Raw genomic sequence first — 15,547 nt, 5'->3', positions numbered from 1 at the left:
GTTCCTTGCTTGGTGGGGCAGAAAAGGGAAAATAGGCTGGTCAGCCTTCTGAGCTCTCCTCTGAGTTGGTTTTGGCCCAGTGATCCACCTCACGCCTGGGATGGGGCGGGGCGTCTGCCCCAGAATCCGGGATGCCCCGGGGAGACAGCTGTGCAGTAACCCCCCGAAACCTCCCTGGCTTGGGCCATCACGGGGCCCTGTGTCCTGTTGTCTTTGTAAAGTCAGGTCCAGCTGCTGGCGTTGGGCTTCCAGGCCTGAGTTTAGTAAGGGTACTCCTGCCGTCTCTCTGACATGAGCATGGGAATTAGAGGCGTAGGAATAGAAGAGTGGACTAGACACTGTACTTGGCCTCATGGGGCTCCCCTTCTTGTTAAGATGGACAAAGAAGCAGGTGTCCACCCCCCTAAGTGTGGTAAGTACAGTGATGGCAGAGGCTCAAAGGGCAGTTGAAGCACAGAGAAGGGGCATTTAGCTCAGCCGGAGGCTTCAGGAAGGGCTTCCTGGAAGAAGCGGTATCTCAGCTGAGACCAGAGGAAGAGTCATGAGAGAGTATCCCAGCAGAGGGAACAGCATGTGGCAAAGGACTCGAGGTGTGAGGGCACCATCGTCTTTGAGGAGTCAAATGTTCATTCTAGCCAGGTCCCTGAGTGAGAGGTGATGGGTGTTGAGCAATGAAGACAGAGAGGCCGATGGGGAGGCCTGGGCGGGGGATCCTGGAGGGCCTCAGATGCCGTGGCTAGAGGTTTGGATGGTGGCTCAACTCAGAGGTGTTCACTGAATATTCATGAATGCACACAGACTACCCTGAGCACAGTGAGGGGGTCTTCAGCAGGGGAGGGGTGTGGTCAGGTTGACGCCTGAGAAAGAGTTCTCTGGCTGTTACATGCGTGAGAATGGAGGCCTGGAGACTGAGAGGCTGCCTCGCCAGAAGAGAGCTGATGGGTGGGAGATGCATCTGAGAAAAGATATTTGGGCGTTGGGCCCATAGGACTTGGTAGCTAGGTAACTTTAGGGGGCATTGAGGGAAGGAGGAGGGTGTAGAATGACTCCCGATTTTGGGCTGGCCATACAGTGGCATCTAATATGGAGATGGGGGCCCCATGATGGGGAGTAAGTTGGCAGGGAAAGATGAATTTAAGGGCCAGCTGAGTCACTAATGAATTGTCAGGAAAACTGAGATCCTGATAGAAAGAAGCCAGAGAGGGCAACAGCCAGGTGGGTGTTCCCTCCGTCAGGCCCCGGTTCAGCGGCCTTGGGCAGGGGCAGGCTGCCGGAGCCGCCCCGGTCCTGCCTCCCGGGGGTTAACTGGTGACAGAGGCTGGCTCTCCTGCAACCACCTCCCTCACAGTTGGCCTTGGAAACCCCAACAAGCGTCTCCCTGGGGATTGCCAGGGAGACCAGCTGCCCTTGGTCGCATTGTGGGGTCACAGCAGGAGCTGGAGGGAGGCCTCCCACTCCCTCCGCTCACCCACCTGAGAGCTGATGTTTGCTGGCGGTGGCGCCGGGAGACACCCATGGGGCCAGGGACCACCAGGCAAGTGCTAACCCTGAGGGGAGCCCGCATCAGCCCGGAGGATGGCCATACCGAACCAGACTCTGACACTCCGCGGGGGTTGGAGTGGGTTAGGGGGGTCGAGTGAGGGAGGGAGGGAGAGTATTGGGTGGGATTGTCTGCCAAGGTGCCAGTGACACCCTGAGAGCGAGACTGGAGATTAGGGGACCGGTTGGGGAGAAATGCGAACTTTCTCCCTCGATGCTGGGGGCTCGTTGAGACGCCTTCCAGTAAGAGGTGTGCTGTGCTTGGGGTCCGCCGGGATTCCAGCAGCCCCTTTGCTCTGCTTCCTCTTGCAGTCCCGTGTCCCGGTCAGTTCCCAGAGCTCCTGTGCGGGGTAAGGGTCTTGGCCGGGGAGGCAGGTAGACAAGCATCCTCTGCCAGGAGTGGAGCGATGGGCTTGGTCCACGTAGGAAGCATCTGGGGGAAGCCAGGAGGGAGGGGCCAGGCCTGAATGGACAGTGAGGACTTCCACAGACAGAGGTGGAAAGAGGGAGGGCAGCGGGGCCTGAGGCGGGTCAGAATTCAGAGGTTAAAGGGAGACTTCAGCCCATGCCCTCTGTACTCTGCACCCTTGTCTCTATCGAGAACTGGTCGCCAGTGGTCAGAACTGCCACTCAGAGGCCCTGCATGTTAGGACCGGTGAACCTCAGAGACATTTCTGCTCTGCTCACCCAATGTGCGGGACGTGATCTCACAAAGGTTTGAGACGTGCAGCAAGGCCCTGGGCAGGTAGATGCGTTGATTGGAGCGTCGTCCCAGTACACCAAGGTTGCGGGTTCGATCCCTGGTCAGGGAACGTACCAGGAATAGCCAATGAATGCACAGATGAGTGGAGCAACACATGGGTTTTTCTCTGTTCCTGCCTCTGCCTGTCTTCCTCCCTGCCATATACTCTCTCTCTCTCTCTCTCTCTCTCTCTCTCTCTCTCTCTCTCTCTCTCTCTCTCAAAAAAAAGAAAAAGAAAAAAGATGGCTAAAACTGGTTAGGCTCAGTGGATAGACCGTTGGTCTGCGGACTGAAAGGTCCCAGGTTCGATTCTGGTCAAGGGTATGTACCTTGGTTGCGGGCACATCCCCAGTAGGGGGTGTGCAGGAGGCAGCTGATCAATGTTTCTCTCCCATCGATGTTTCTAACACTCCGCCACTCTCCTTTCCTCTCTATAAAAAAAATCAATTAAAAAAATTTATTAAAAAAAAAAAAAGACGGCAGGAAAAGTGAACACACAGGGAAGTTCTAGACTCCAATGGCAGCGGAGCTGGGCCCTGTGCCTCCTGGGGAAGACAAGGCGGCTCCATCAGGCAGCACTTGGGGTGGCTGAGCTCCCCTCATCTGCTTCTGTCCTTTGTTGCTGTCTCCACCCCACCCTAGCCAGGCCATCCGTGAGCTGCAAGAGGAGGTGTCCCGGCTCCGGCTCCGGCTGGAGGACAGCCTGCACCAGCTGCCCCAGGGCAGCCCCACACAGTCACCGTCCACCTTCAACCACCCTGTCCGGGCTCGGGTCCGGCCAGCCGACTCCCCAGCCGCCTGGGGCATCCACTATGGCAGGTGGGTGACCCCCAAACTCCTACCCCAGTGCCTCCGGGTAGACATGGCTGACCTCTGGCTCTCCCCAGAGATGTGGACACAGCCACAGCCATACCCCTCTCTCACTCATCTACTCATTAATTCACTCATTCATTCATTCATTCACTCTTACTTTTCTTACTATGTAATATTCGATGCATAAAAATATAGTAAATACATGTATTAATAATAAAGTGATACAATGAATATCCCTAAACTCACCACCTAACTAGTGAATATTTTCAGGACTCTCACCCACTGCCTCAGCAGACATTCATGATGATAAGTGAAACCAGCTAACTTTGAATGCTTCTCTGAGAGGCTCTAGGTTAAGGATCTTATGGACCTTGTCTCACTAATCCTTCTAACCTTCTGAAGCAATTGCTCTGATTATTCCCATTTGACAGATGAGGAAACTGAGGGTCGAGCCACTTTTTATGGTTCTAACTGCAGGGTCTTTAGTTTGGACCGTGCTCTTCTCCTCCCATTACAAATATTTCTCTGTGCTGGCCTTCTCACTTCGTAAAACCTCATCCGGTGACATCAGCTCTTCCTCTCTCTCTCTCTCTCTCTCCTCTCTCTTTTGCTAGTAAATCCACAGAGAGATTGTCCAGCGACCCTGGAGGTTCGGAGTCACCTGTTCCCGCAGGAAGGCGGCGAGCCAGATCCTCCTCGGTGCCGCGGGAGGTGCCCCGACTCTCCCTGAGTAAGTGACCGCCTGCCAGGGCTGACTCCTGGAGGCCAGCCTGGGCCTGTTGTTCGGCGGTCAGGGACCGGAGCGACAAGCTTCCACAAAATGAGGAGAAGGCTTTTGTGTATCTGTTGTAGACAATCTCCCTTCACTTTCCCGGCAAGACAGGTCCTCTTCCCCACGGCCTGCAGATAAGGACACCCATGCTCCACTCAGTGGGCTCTGGGATCAGTGGTCGGGGTCAGCCCCAGGTCACTCCTTCCTGGCCGCATGACCTTGACTGGATTGTTTACCTGTTTTGTGCAATTAAAGGGACAGCTAACGGTTCGGGAATGATAGCATCTGCCTCCTGGGGATGCTTTGGGGGTACAGTGTCTGGCCCAGTGTTGAGCACCCAGGCCGGGGTCCGAATGTGTCCGCTGTCACTACTAAGGGTGGATCTGGATGAGCTGCATGAGCCTCACGGCCTGCCCCTCGGATGCCCCTCTTTCTACCCTAGGTTCCGAATCTGAGTCCACCTCCCCCCGGCTGTCCTCTCAGAAGGCCAGGACCACCAAGGACAGCCCCCGGGCAGCTCGGGACAAAACGAGAGGACTGCGCAGCACCGGGCGGCCAGACAGGTTCACCTTCCGGGGCCAATACACAGGTGAGCAGAAGGAAGTGTCTCCTCTGCTAAATAGTACGTCTGCGAGCCCTGTGATACAGGAAACTGCAGGCAGCATCGCCTCTGAGTCTCAGGGCATCTGTCCGCTTGTTCATTTAGCACATAGTTCCTGCTGCCTCCCCTTTGCCTGGGCCCATGCTTGGTTTTGGGGAAGCCCTTTCAGGTCCATGGTAAAGAGGGTTATGAGGCGCCTGCTGTTTGCAGGACCTGAATCGTTTGCTCCAGGCGGACCTTCAGGCCTGACTCCCCAGGGGCCTCTCCTCTTATGAACCAGTAAAGCTTGAGGTGACACATGGTAGGAGTTCAAAGTGTTTAACATGAGAACAGATATGGATAGGGCGCCAGCCTTTGTGAATCTGACTGCCCGTGGAGAAGACACTGACAAGCAAGCATTTGCAGCAAGTGTGTTGATGGTTATGGGGAGTGGGTGAGTGACAGGTGTGGCTCTCACCCTCACCTCCCTGGGAGGGAGAGGGGTGAACCTCAGACCCACGTGCTGGGCGCTGGGGACAAGGCGGGAAACAAGGGACATGTGCCCTGCCCCAGTGGAGTGGACAGAGGCCAAGGAGGTAGAAGTGAGAGCAGCAGGGAGTCCAGGGGACCCCAGTGTGACACCCCATACAGCAGAGGAGAGAAGGAGGAGGAGTAATCAGGCAGCATTCAGATGATCTTATTTGAGACTCTGAGATGGACGGGGCCGGGGATGGGTCAGGATCTGAGAGTCTGACCAGCGTTCCGATAACAGCGAGTCCTTTGTACCTGCCGGGCGCCGGGCAGTCTGCCTCCTGGATAGGGTCCCACTCAGTCCTCCCAACAAGCCATTCACAAGCTGTTAGTGTTCTAGGGTGGGTCTGGGATGCGCTTACACCTGCTCCCCGAGCTGCATGGCCCCCATGCCTAAGCCATTCGCATCCCAGTCAGCCGCGCGGGTCAGGGGAGAGTGACAACGCTCTTTGTCACTGCTTGTCACGTCTGCCTGGCTTGCTCTCGGATCCTAACTGAGCCTGGGTTGCTCGATTGCTTCTGTATATTGAGAACTAGGCAGGTGGTACCTAAGTAGGATCTGAGATGAAATGAATCAGAGAGAGTTCATGATAATAAAAAAGACCCATGTGTCTTTATGTACGTGAATATGCTAATGACTGTTCCACGCTCAAAGATGGCGGTGCCCACAGCCAAAACATAAAGAATATGCTAATTGACTGCCCCACCCTCAAAGATGGTGGCACCTACAGCCACAAGATGGCTGGCAGGGAGGGCAATTAGGGATAATCAGGCCTGCAGGGGAGGGCAGTTGGTGGTGGTGGGGGGGACACCAGGCCTGCAGGGGAGGGCAGCTGAGGGTGACCTGATCAGCAGGGGAGGGCTGTTGGGGGCAATTGGGCCGGCAGGGGTACAGTTAGGCATTAATCAGGCTGGCAGGGGAGTGGTTAGGAGGTGATCAGGCTGGCAGGCAGGTGAGGGGTTGGGAGCCAGCAGATTGTGAGAGTGATGTCCCACAGCTGGTAGTCAGACATTCCCCAAGGGTTCTCAGATTGGAGAGGGTGCAGGCTGGGCTGAGGGACACCCCCCATCTTCCCCCCAGTGCATGAATTTCATGCACTGAGCCTCTAGTATATATATTGTACATTGAGTGGCTAGATTATTATGATCTCTGAATGCATAATAATCTGGCCACTCAGTGTACTTATGTATAAGGAAATGTTTGAAAATCTTGATATGTCAAGGGACCAGGACATAGTGGCCCCCAGCCTCTGGCTAGTATGCCTTCTGCTTCTTTCTAACCATAATGCAGTTCTTATACATGGAAAAACCTTATTTTTAAAATCCCAACTCCATGGTCAGTCTACACTGAGTGGTCAGATTATTATTATGCTTTCAGAGATCATAATAATCTGGCCACTCAATGTGTGTGTGTGTGTGTGTGTGTGTGTGTGTGTGTGTGTGTGTATAAATACTAGAGGCCTGGTACATGAAATTCGTTTGTGGGGTGGGGGGGTCCCTCAGCCCAGCCTGTACCATCTCGCAGTCTGGAGAACCTCAGGGGCCTAAGCCATCAGTTGGACGTCCTTTGCACTGCCACAGAGGCGGGAGAGGCTCCTGCCACAGTTGCTTTGCTTGTAAGCCTGGCTTCTGACTGAGCAGTGCTCCCACTGTGGGAGAGCACTGATCACCAGCCAGCAGCTCCTGCATTGAGTGTCTTCCCCCTGGTGGTCAGCGCATGTCATAGCAAGCATTTGAACCGCCTTAGCATATCATTATTAGCATATTACACTTTGATTGGTTGAATGGACAACTGGACACTTAGTATATTAGGCTTTTATTATATAGGATATGTATTTATGCACATGTATCATGTGTGCCCACACACTAGAGAGACAGAGAGGTCATTATACTAAACCCCCTCAAACCGGCAGCCACATAGAGAGCTGACACCGACTGTTCTGTGCTTGCCCCCAGGCCAGGAGTACCATATTCTACCCCCCAAGATTATCCCAAGAGGCAATAGCGCAGCCTCTTGTTCCCACTGCCAGCCTGCGAGGACCCAGGACACAGGTAAGGGATGGAAGCATTCAGAGCATGGAGGGGAGGGTAATGTCCTGCCAGATGTGGGCCTGCCCTGAGCTTAGAGGCAGGTCAAAGGTACAGACCAGGGAACCCAATTTTCCTGGGGTTCTCAGGCCTCCTAGGGTGTCCTGCTCTCACACCTGTTGCTCCAGGTGCTAAGGCCTAAAGCCACCCTCCTTGACCTTGACGTGGAGAAACCATGGACCTGATTTAAGCAGTTCCTGAGAAGTCCCACTAGGAGGGTGCGACCAGCAGGGCGACTGGCAGCAGCGATTCCATCTTATCTCCCCTCCCTGCTCCCTCCACTCCCATTCTTTCCCCCAAACCCATCAGGGAAGAGTCATGGAGAGAGCAGTGGCCTGAGAATGTGGACATTGGGTTCTAGTCCCAGCTCTCCCCACTGACTTGCTGTGTGACCTTGGGCAAATTCCTTAACTTCTCTGAGCTCCAGGTTCCACATCCCTAATGAAAGCTTTGGAGATGGGCTCTCAGGCCTTTCAAGCAATGATGATGATGATGATGATGGTGACGATGATGATGATAATGATAATGATGGAGCTGACATTTATTAATCCCCTACTGTATATAAGGGCATCATGCTAAGGGTTTTACAAACATTCATCCTCGCAATTCTATGAAGTAGGTTTTGCCCGCTCTGTTATTAAGGCCATTTTATGAGTAAGGAAGCTCAGAGAGGACAAGGAACTTGCCCAGGGGCCAATAGCTTACAAGTGGTAGAGCTGGGATTTGAACCCAGGTCCTTGTGACTCCAGAGCCTTAGCACTCTACTATGCCCTTCTTCCTTTGTTGGAGTTCCAATAGTCCTCTCTGATCAGTCATTTATTCATTCATTCATTCATTCACTCATTCACTAACCACCTTCCAGTGCTGGGCCCTGAGCCCTGTCCCCAAGGAACTCTAGGGGACACAGTAGGGTGGCCAGAGCTGGGTGGCTGAGGAGCACGTAATTCAGCCTGGGGTGTGCCCAGAGGGAGAGATGGCGGAGCTGAGGCCTGGAGAACGTGGACTGGCCCTGGAGCTGACCCCAGAGGCTGCCCACTCTCCTGCCAACTGGGCAAGTTTAGGCCTCCGCTGACCCTCTGGTGCCCGGGGCCATGGCAGGCCCCTCCTCCCACATGGAGGAGGGGCCTGCCTCACTGTGGAGGAAGGACCACGGGCACTGGCTGCAGTCCGGAGAGCTGGGCTTGGGGTCAGACAGAGGAACACCGCTTTGAGACCTTGACGAATTCTTCAACCTTTCAGAGCCTCAGCATTCCCATCTGTGAAGTGAGAGTGACGGCAGCAGCTAGCCCAGGGGCTTGGTGGACTTGATAAAATAATGCAGGAAGGCCCTGAGCGGATGGCCTAGGTCATGCAGTGTGGCCTCTCCCTGTCACGGTGGCCATCAGTGTTGTCTCCTCTGCACGGGTGCATGGAGGGAAGCTCAGTGCTTTGCAGGTGGGGGGGTGGGGAGGGTGTCTGCTTAGGAGGCTCCAGGCTTGATACCTCAGACATAATCCCCCAGCCCCACATCTCCTTCTGGTCTTCCAGGGGGTGCTGTTGCCAGGGACCCACTGAGACCATCTCCCACTGATGCCCCGCGATGTCCCCTGTGTGGTCGAGCTGGGTCGCCAGGATCCCCCGCAGAGGGTGACGGCCCAGACCCAGCCACCTCCGGTAGGCACAGATGCACAGATGTTCAGGCTCCTCCATCAGCTCTGCCAGGGGAGCTTGGGGCCCGTGGGGAGCGGAGGGAGGTGCAGGGCGGCTCCTCCCTACCCCCCCCCCCCACCCTCCCACCCCTTGTTCTGGCGCACACTGGGCAGAGGGTTTGCCTCCCAAATCCGGCCTCCCAGCACAGCCAGCCCCGTGTCCAGCTCGCACAGGGCCGGGCCTGGGCGGACCCTCTGTTCTCTGCTAGATCTTCCAGATGGTCATACTGTTTTTTCTGGTGTCCTTTCCTGGCAGGGGCAGGCAAGTCCACAAGGAGAAACGCCCCTTCCGCTTGCAGCCCCAAGCAGAGGAGCAAGCGGGTGGGGTCCCAGCCTCCGCCACCGCCCCCAGGACTGTGGTATCTGGCTGCTGCGCCTTCGGGACCAGCCCCTCCCGCGTTTGCCTACGTCTCCTCGGTTCCCGTGATGCCTTACTCGTCCCCCACTGTGTAAGAGCCCCCTTCCACCCTCCCAGCCTGCCTCTCTCTCCCTCCCTCCCTCCCTCCCTCCCTCCCTCCCTCCCTCCCTCCCTCCCTCTCTCTCTCTCTCTCTCTCTCTCTCTCTCTCTCTCTCTCGTCTGAATTGCTTATCAACTAGCCTGGGGCCCGTGTCAGGCAGCTGAGCACCTGGGCGTGTGTGCCCCTTTGTCTTCTCCCACATGTATTATATGAAGCAGAGGTGCAGGGCACCATGGAACCCCAGCCCCCATGAGGGCTACAGTGTCACTCTCAGCTGAGTCTGGGCCAGTGGTTCAGGAACCTTCCGCACCGGCAACTAGGAGAGGCCGTGCTGTGAGCTCGGGCCTCGGGCACAGTGCTCCCGCTCACTGCAGGGACGGTTCCACCTGGACGTTGTGGCCCCTTAGAAACCCCGAGTGCCCGCTGTCACCTTGGGGTCTCTACTTGTGCGGCCGTTCCCTGTCCTTCCAGGCTCACACCTGTGAGCAGAACTAACCAGCGTGATGTCCCCAGGCATGATGGGCCAGCGGGGAGGAGAAAGGCCCCGGGCTCAGGGCCCGACAGCCCTGGCCAGCATAGCCATGTCATGGTTTTGGGTAGGCCACTGTTCCCCTGTGCCATGGGCCGTGGTGAGGATTAAGAAGTGAACTAATAAATGTATGGACAGCCCGTACTGCATAGACTCGCAGGGGTCTTCAAACTTCTCTCATTATGAGAATCACCTGGTGGAGTTGTTAAAACACAGATTCCCGGATCCCAACTATAAGAAGTGCTATCAGGAATCTGTGTTTTAACACCTCCACCAGGTGATTCTCATAATGAGAGAAGTTTGAAGACCCCTGGCATAGAGGGTGCCCAGGAACCATAGTGCTTCTAACGCTGCTGCAGCTTGGGCTGATGGGGCCCTAAATGTTCTCCAGCGGCAAGACTGAGCATGCCCAGAGGCTGAGGCCTGTGCGCCCTTCAGAAAGCTGCATGTGCCTCTGCTGCCCCCTGGTGGTCCACTGCCTTATAGCCCCTGCTTGCTAGCCAGGAGGGTTGGTTGGGTTTTGTGTTTGTGGCTTCTGCCCTGGGGGAAGTTTTGGGTAACTCTCAGGTCAAGCTGGTCCTCAGATTCTCAGAAGGTAGGGGTGTGTGGGGCTCAGAACGGGGCTGGCTACAACCCGGTGCTCCCGGGCGGCACCCAGCCTTCTCTGCGGTGAAGGGCCCACTTCCCTCTTCTCCTCAGGTTCTACGGTCCTCCAGGAGCACCTACCTCAGCCCCCACCACCCCCTCAGCCCGACCGGCTGCCGAGCGGCCCCCCGCAGCCTCCTCCCGGGCAGCCGGAGGACGCCAGCGCTCCGTCCAGCTGGACCTGGAGGACCTGGAGGAGCTCAACAAGGCCCTGAGCCGAGCCGTCCAGGCGGCCGAGAGCGTCCGCACCACCACCAAGCACATGAGCCGCTCCCTGTCGGCCGACCTGCGCCAAGCCCACAGCCTGCGGGGCTCCTGCCTCTTCTGATGGCTCTGGGGGTTCAGAGACAGATGGCGGACGGGTGGGCGTACAGCCTGCTGCCGTCTCCCCCGAAGGCCCCGCGGACCCCTCACGAGGGGTTCTCCCTCCAGCACAGGCCCTGCTGGCTCAGTCCCGGTGTTTGCAAAACGGGAGAGCTCTGCTCGTCCAGAGACGTCGCCTCCCAGGGCAGCAGCCCCTGAAGGAGGTGCCGGGACCAAGGCCGGGACCTTCTGCCACATGCAGTCTCTGGGCGTCTCCACCTCCAGCTAATAATATGTATTTTATATGCGGGTGGACAGTTCTTAAAGGGAGGAGTGTTCCTGGGCGTGTATCCTCCTCAGGAAGCCACATAAGAAGGGGTGGGGCCAGGGGCCCTGGCACAAGCCTGGCCACCTGCCTGTGACCTGCCGCTTGGCAGAAGGCATCGCTGGAAAGACGTGGCCGGTCCCAGACACTGTGACCTTTGGGGATATCTTGGGGTGCCGGCCCGAAGGGTGACCTGTCCCCAGCTGCTCTGTGATCGGAGCAGCCTTTCCCATGGGCCTTCTGGGATGGAGACACCGCAGGAAGCCATCCTCCATGGCTCCCCCTCTGTACCTCATCTCGAGACCCCCCCCCCCCCCGCTCTATCCGGGGGGTCCCTGTGGAATTGGGCCAGTGGCCAGCTAGCTGCCGGGCCCTGGCCTATGGCCCTGCCACCAGGCCGTGTCCTACCCCCCACCCCGCAGCGGCCTGTACCTCAGCTTTTCTGGAATGTGTGCGCATGAGTGATATTTGTATATTTGGGGCATTGGAAAATTCTATTTTTGCTATGAGGCAAATGAAGAATGAATATTGATCATAAAAAAAAAGAAATGCCAAAAAAAAACCCTCCAAAACGTTCCCAGAGTTTCTGGTGTTTGTGGTGCATGCCAATGGACTTGTGGCTTCTAAAGTCACAGCCATCCCCCCTTCCACATCCGTGGACCTGTTGGGGGCACATTCCCCCTCATCCTGCCTCCCTCTGTGGCTTCTGTGACTCGAGCTTTCCCCCTGTCTCTGCGTGGCCTGAGGGCTCACCTCCCATGTGACCAGGGTGATGTTTGCCCTAAGGTCCTTCCAACCTGGCACCATGCCCTGTGCCTGAGTCCTCTCCACCTTATCCACCCGAACTCCCGCTTTGGGTCCTCTGCCTTATGTTCCTCAAACCTGTCCTCTCAGGCCCTTGGCTTGCAGCAGGAACAGCAGGTGTTACCGAGCTCCTAATCTTTCTGGGCTGGTTCACATGCCCCTTCCAGGAAGCCTTCCCAGACTCCCCCTCCTGCAGAAGGAACCTCCTCGTGCTGGGCTCCCATACCAGGTGTCATCATCCATCCTGGCATGTGTGCTGGGGGTTACAGCAGGGGCTTCTGCAGATAGGAGCCCAGACTTCAACATGAATGAATGAATGAGTGAGCACATGTCAACCTGCCTATTCCAAATGTAGAAACTTTATTGGTGCAACTGAGGGAAAGAACTGAGGCACAAAGGGAGGGTGGGGGTGTCTCAGGATGGGCCCCCAAAGTCCCCGAGGTCCTAATCCAACGCTGAGCCTGTCTCAGACTTCTCCTTTTCCTTCCTCCTCCTCTCTTCATGCTGCTTCTCCAGCTGCAGGCACATATTCTACAGGACAGCGGGATAAGAAAGCACAGTGACAGGGGAGGGCAGGGGTCCTGGGGGAAGGTGGAGTGTGCTCTGGACTGGGGCAGCCGACCCCATAGGCCTCTGGGAAGCTCAGTGGTCCCTGCAGTGAGCTGGGCACAGAAAAGCAGACTCTCCTGCCTCTCTGTGTGGCCCTGGCTGGGTGATGGCCCTCTCTGGGCCTCTGGGCTGCCCAAAGCAGGAGCGTCCTCTGGTGGGCACCACCTCATCCTCCTGGCCCTCACCTTTTTCTCGTCGCCGTACAGGACTTCCGACTTGTCCATGCCCATGCACGTGAGGTAGTCATAGAACTCTTCCATTTGCTCTGGGGTCACCTCTGGCTTGTCAGCTGCAGGAGGGAGCAAGGGGAGAGGTGAGCATGTCAGTGTATGAGTGGGGTAGGTGGGGGAGGAGGTTGTGTAGAGACCAGAGAGGACTGGAGGTCTAGGGTCCCAGCCCTAGGAGCAGGTGGCCCTTGGATAAGCCTGGTGGGAGTTTGGCGGTGCTTACCAAAGAAGGACAGCCCCATTTTCTGCTTGTCTTCTGGGAAAGAAGCGAGCATAAAGCTCGTGGGGTTCTTGGGCAGGAGCAGTTGGCCATAATGGTCTGTGTCATTCTCTGGAAGAGAAAGCCTCTGGGTGAGACCATGGAGATGGCAGAGTGGGTCCCTCACAGGTGAGGCAACCTGGGTGTGCCCAGGCCCATTCAGCCAATGGCTGAGAAACAGGGGTTCACCTGGGCCATGTGTCCCTCACTCCTGCTGGGCACCAGGCCCTGTGCCCAATGGATGTGGCATCAGAGGAGCCTCATAGTGAACTGTGGCTGTCAGGGCCTTTCTCCCCATTTTACAGGTGAGTTAAATGAGGTTCAGAGAGCAGCCTCAGGTGTTGGTTCAATTCCATTGACATCTGTGTGTGCCTGCTATGTGCCTTCTCTGCAGTGATGGCAGGGACGTGTGGGCTGCCACCCTTAGGTCCAAAAGGACAAAAAGTGACAGCCCTAGCATGTTTGGCTAAGTTAATAGAGCATGGGCCCAGGCACTGAAGGGTCCAGGATAGGATTCGAGCCAATGGCATGTACCTCAGTTGCAGGCTCAGTCCCCAAACCTGGTGTGGGAGACAACCAATCAATGTGTGTGTCTCATATTGAATTTTCCTTTCTCTCTGTATTCTCCCTTTCACTCTCTAAAAACCAATGGGAAAATACTCTCAGGTGAGGATTAACAAAACACAAAAACAAAAAACAAGAGTTCTTGAGAGGCAGGACTAGAACCAACCTCGGGTTGAGTGTAGGTGTCATTGCAGGATGAGTGAGAGAGCCAAGTAGGCACCTGACTCTCCATGTCCTGAGCTGATCAGTGTAATGCCCTCCTTGGGTGGTTTCTGAGCATTAACGTGGGTTAATTCATTCAAAGCACTTCAGACCGCACCTGACACATAGTAAGAACTCAGAGGTGCTGGCAGCTGTGACTGAGTGCTTCAGGGTGCAGCCAGCGGGGCCCAGGGAGATGTAAGAAGTGGGTGTCTCCGGGCTCTCTCTGCCCAAAGCCCCAGGTGCCCTCCTTTGGGCTGGCCCACCCACCATCTCCCAACCCACACAGCAACCCTTCCCCTGAGGGCTCACCATGTTTGGTCAGCGTCGCATTTTCCCGGTTGACCCTCAGGTTGGTGGAGGTATACATGCACTGACCCGCACTGAAGCCAGAGAGAAAAACAGTAAGATAGCCAAGGAGAAGTGGACCGTCACAATCTTGGAGGGGAAGAGTCATGTGGCAATTAGAGTCAACCTGCCCCCATTCTCTGGATGAGAAGGCTGAGGCCAGGAGGCGCCAGGGGCTTGATCCATGGGTTTGGGCAGCTGGGAGGAGGGGCCGAAAGCTGGGCTGAGGCTAGGGCTGAGCTGGTACCCAAGGGCCAGGTGTGGGGCTTACACGGTCATGTACTCTCTGAGCTGTATCCTGTCCTCCATGTGTTTGGGGGTGAAGTAAAAGAAGGATGCATTGATTTTGCGAGATTCCTCCTTGTACTTGGGGAAGCGGTAAGCCGAGGCGATATAAAACCACTTGCCAGAGATCTGAGGAGAAGCAGGAGCAGGTGATGGAGACTGAGAACTTAGTCCTGGATCGTCAGCTGGAGGAGACTGGGGCAGATATTTCCACTTTGCTAATCAGGATCAGAGGCCCGCTGGAGGGGTGGGGCCTGCAGGAATCGGCCATCACTCTCCCCAGCCCAGGATCACCCTCCCTGCTTCTGGCAGCGCCTTCCCGAGTGCAGCTTGCCCTGCTTAGGGACTTTGCAAGGAAGCTCTGAGTTTGGAGGCAGTGGAAGGCTGCTGGAGGCTGGCCTGGTTCTCACTCAGCACCCAGGAGAGGCTGACAGCAAACCAGCAGGGGAAGGGAAGTCCAGAGAGGGAGCCAGCACCCACCTGGTCCAGGGAGGCATTGGTGATCGGCACCGAGAAATTGGGACACACCGGGCTCTGGGCGTCCAGCACAGGAAGAAGGCTCAAGACTGCAAGGGCCCAGGGCAGCGCCATGGCCAGAGGAGGATGCCGCTGGTGTCAGAGGTACTGGCGGCTGAGGGGTGGGGTGACCTTTATAATAATGAGCGGTGGGCAGGGCCCTGGGGACTTGCTGTGACACAATCTGGTGCACGTTTGGGAAATGCCACGTGCAGAAAACTTCCTTCCTTTTCCAAAAGTCAGCCCAGGGAAAGCCTTCACCCTGGGGTCTAATTTGGGTCACTGACCTTGAGACCAGAAAACAGGTTAAGCTGTTCAAAGCCAAGGTGGAAACTGAGGGACAGGTGCTCATGGTCCCATCCACTCCTGCCCCGCTGAGTGGCAGGACTTGAGGGGGACCCGTCATAAATCAGATGCTGAAGGCACCTTGGAGAGTCTCCGGGTCAGCCTGGGGTATAGGGGAGATGTGGGGGTAGGGGTGCAGAGTGTGGGGGAAGGCAAACATGAATTCAGTCCAGTTGAGTGTGGTAACAACTGTGAAGGAACCAAAGTCCAGAGAGTCCCGAACCCAGACCTGGAGACAGGGACATTTTCCAAGAAAAACAAAAAAGAAACAAACAACAAAGAAAAAAAAGCAACAACACAGGGCATTATGGTGAACGTCTATTTTCAGTAAATGTATTATGTGAAGCATCTCCAACATCTGAAACAGGCAGTCACT

General features: G+C 56.1%; 2 protein-coding genes across 7 annotated transcripts in view; one reads left to right on the top strand and one right to left on the bottom strand.

The window, feature by feature from the left end:
- Positions 1 to 11,565, top strand: part of AKNA (AT-hook transcription factor) — a 51,128-nt gene extending 39,563 nt beyond the window's left edge. For 4 of the 5 annotated variants that reach the window (XM_036432776.2, XM_045579848.1, XM_045579850.1 and 1 more), the window contains 7 exons: positions 2,924 to 3,100; positions 3,709 to 3,824; positions 4,309 to 4,455; positions 6,934 to 7,029; positions 8,593 to 8,718; positions 9,010 to 9,202; positions 10,440 to 11,565. In XM_036432776.2, the coding sequence (XP_036288669.1) occupies positions 2,924 to 3,100; positions 3,709 to 3,824; positions 4,309 to 4,455; positions 6,934 to 7,029; positions 8,593 to 8,718; positions 9,010 to 9,202; positions 10,440 to 10,713 (1,129 nt within the window). In that variant the 3' untranslated portion in view covers positions 10,714 to 11,565. The remainder of the gene's footprint in view (positions 1 to 2,923; positions 3,101 to 3,708; positions 3,825 to 4,308; positions 4,456 to 6,933; positions 7,030 to 8,592; positions 8,719 to 9,009; positions 9,203 to 10,439) is intronic. The other variant, XM_045579849.1, reaches the window with a different exon arrangement.
- A 591-nt stretch (positions 11,566 to 12,156) lies between these two features.
- LOC118716085 (alpha-1-acid glycoprotein) lies at positions 12,157 to 14,951 on the bottom strand. Of its 2 annotated transcripts, none has more exons than XM_036432788.2 (6): positions 14,791 to 14,951; positions 14,297 to 14,439; positions 13,990 to 14,060; positions 12,877 to 12,984; positions 12,612 to 12,715; positions 12,157 to 12,348 (listed from the first exon to the last, which is right to left on the bottom strand). In XM_036432788.2, the coding sequence occupies exons 1-6, from the start codon at positions 14,899 to 14,901 to the stop codon at positions 12,262 to 12,264; spliced, it is 624 nt and encodes a 207-aa protein (XP_036288681.1). In that variant the 5' UTR covers positions 14,902 to 14,951; the 3' UTR covers positions 12,157 to 12,261. The 2 variants fall into 2 exon arrangements, with proteins under 2 accessions (XP_036288681.1, XP_045435807.1); XM_045579851.1 differs by having other exon boundaries at positions 14,297 to 14,523; positions 14,791 to 14,936.
- Positions 14,952 to 15,547: the final 596 nt, after the last annotated feature.

This window comes from Pipistrellus kuhlii, unplaced genomic scaffold, assembly GCF_014108245.1.
Source record: "Pipistrellus kuhlii isolate mPipKuh1 unplaced genomic scaffold, mPipKuh1.p scaffold_m20_p_12, whole genome shotgun sequence".
NCBI classification, from domain to species: Eukaryota; Metazoa; Chordata; class Mammalia; order Chiroptera; family Vespertilionidae; genus Pipistrellus; species Pipistrellus kuhlii.
This window is presented reverse-complemented; position numbering and strand designations above follow the sequence as displayed.

What these genes read in the sequence shown, in the direction of transcription:
- LOC118716085 (XM_045579851.1), bottom strand. Translation starts at nt 14,901, where the DNA reads ATGGCGCTGCCCTGGGCCCTTGCAGTCTTGAGCCTTCTTCCTGTGCTG. An exon ending in CCAATGCCTCCCTGGACCAG is followed by an intron (nt 14,524 to 14,790) that starts GTGGGTGCTGGC and finishes TGATTAGCAAAG; the next exon opens with TGGAAATATCTGCCCCAGTC. An exon ending in TGTACGGCGACGAGAAAAAG is followed by an intron (nt 12,349 to 12,611) that starts GTGAGGGCCAGG and finishes GCTGTCCTGTAG; the next exon opens with AATATGTGCCTGCAGCTGGA.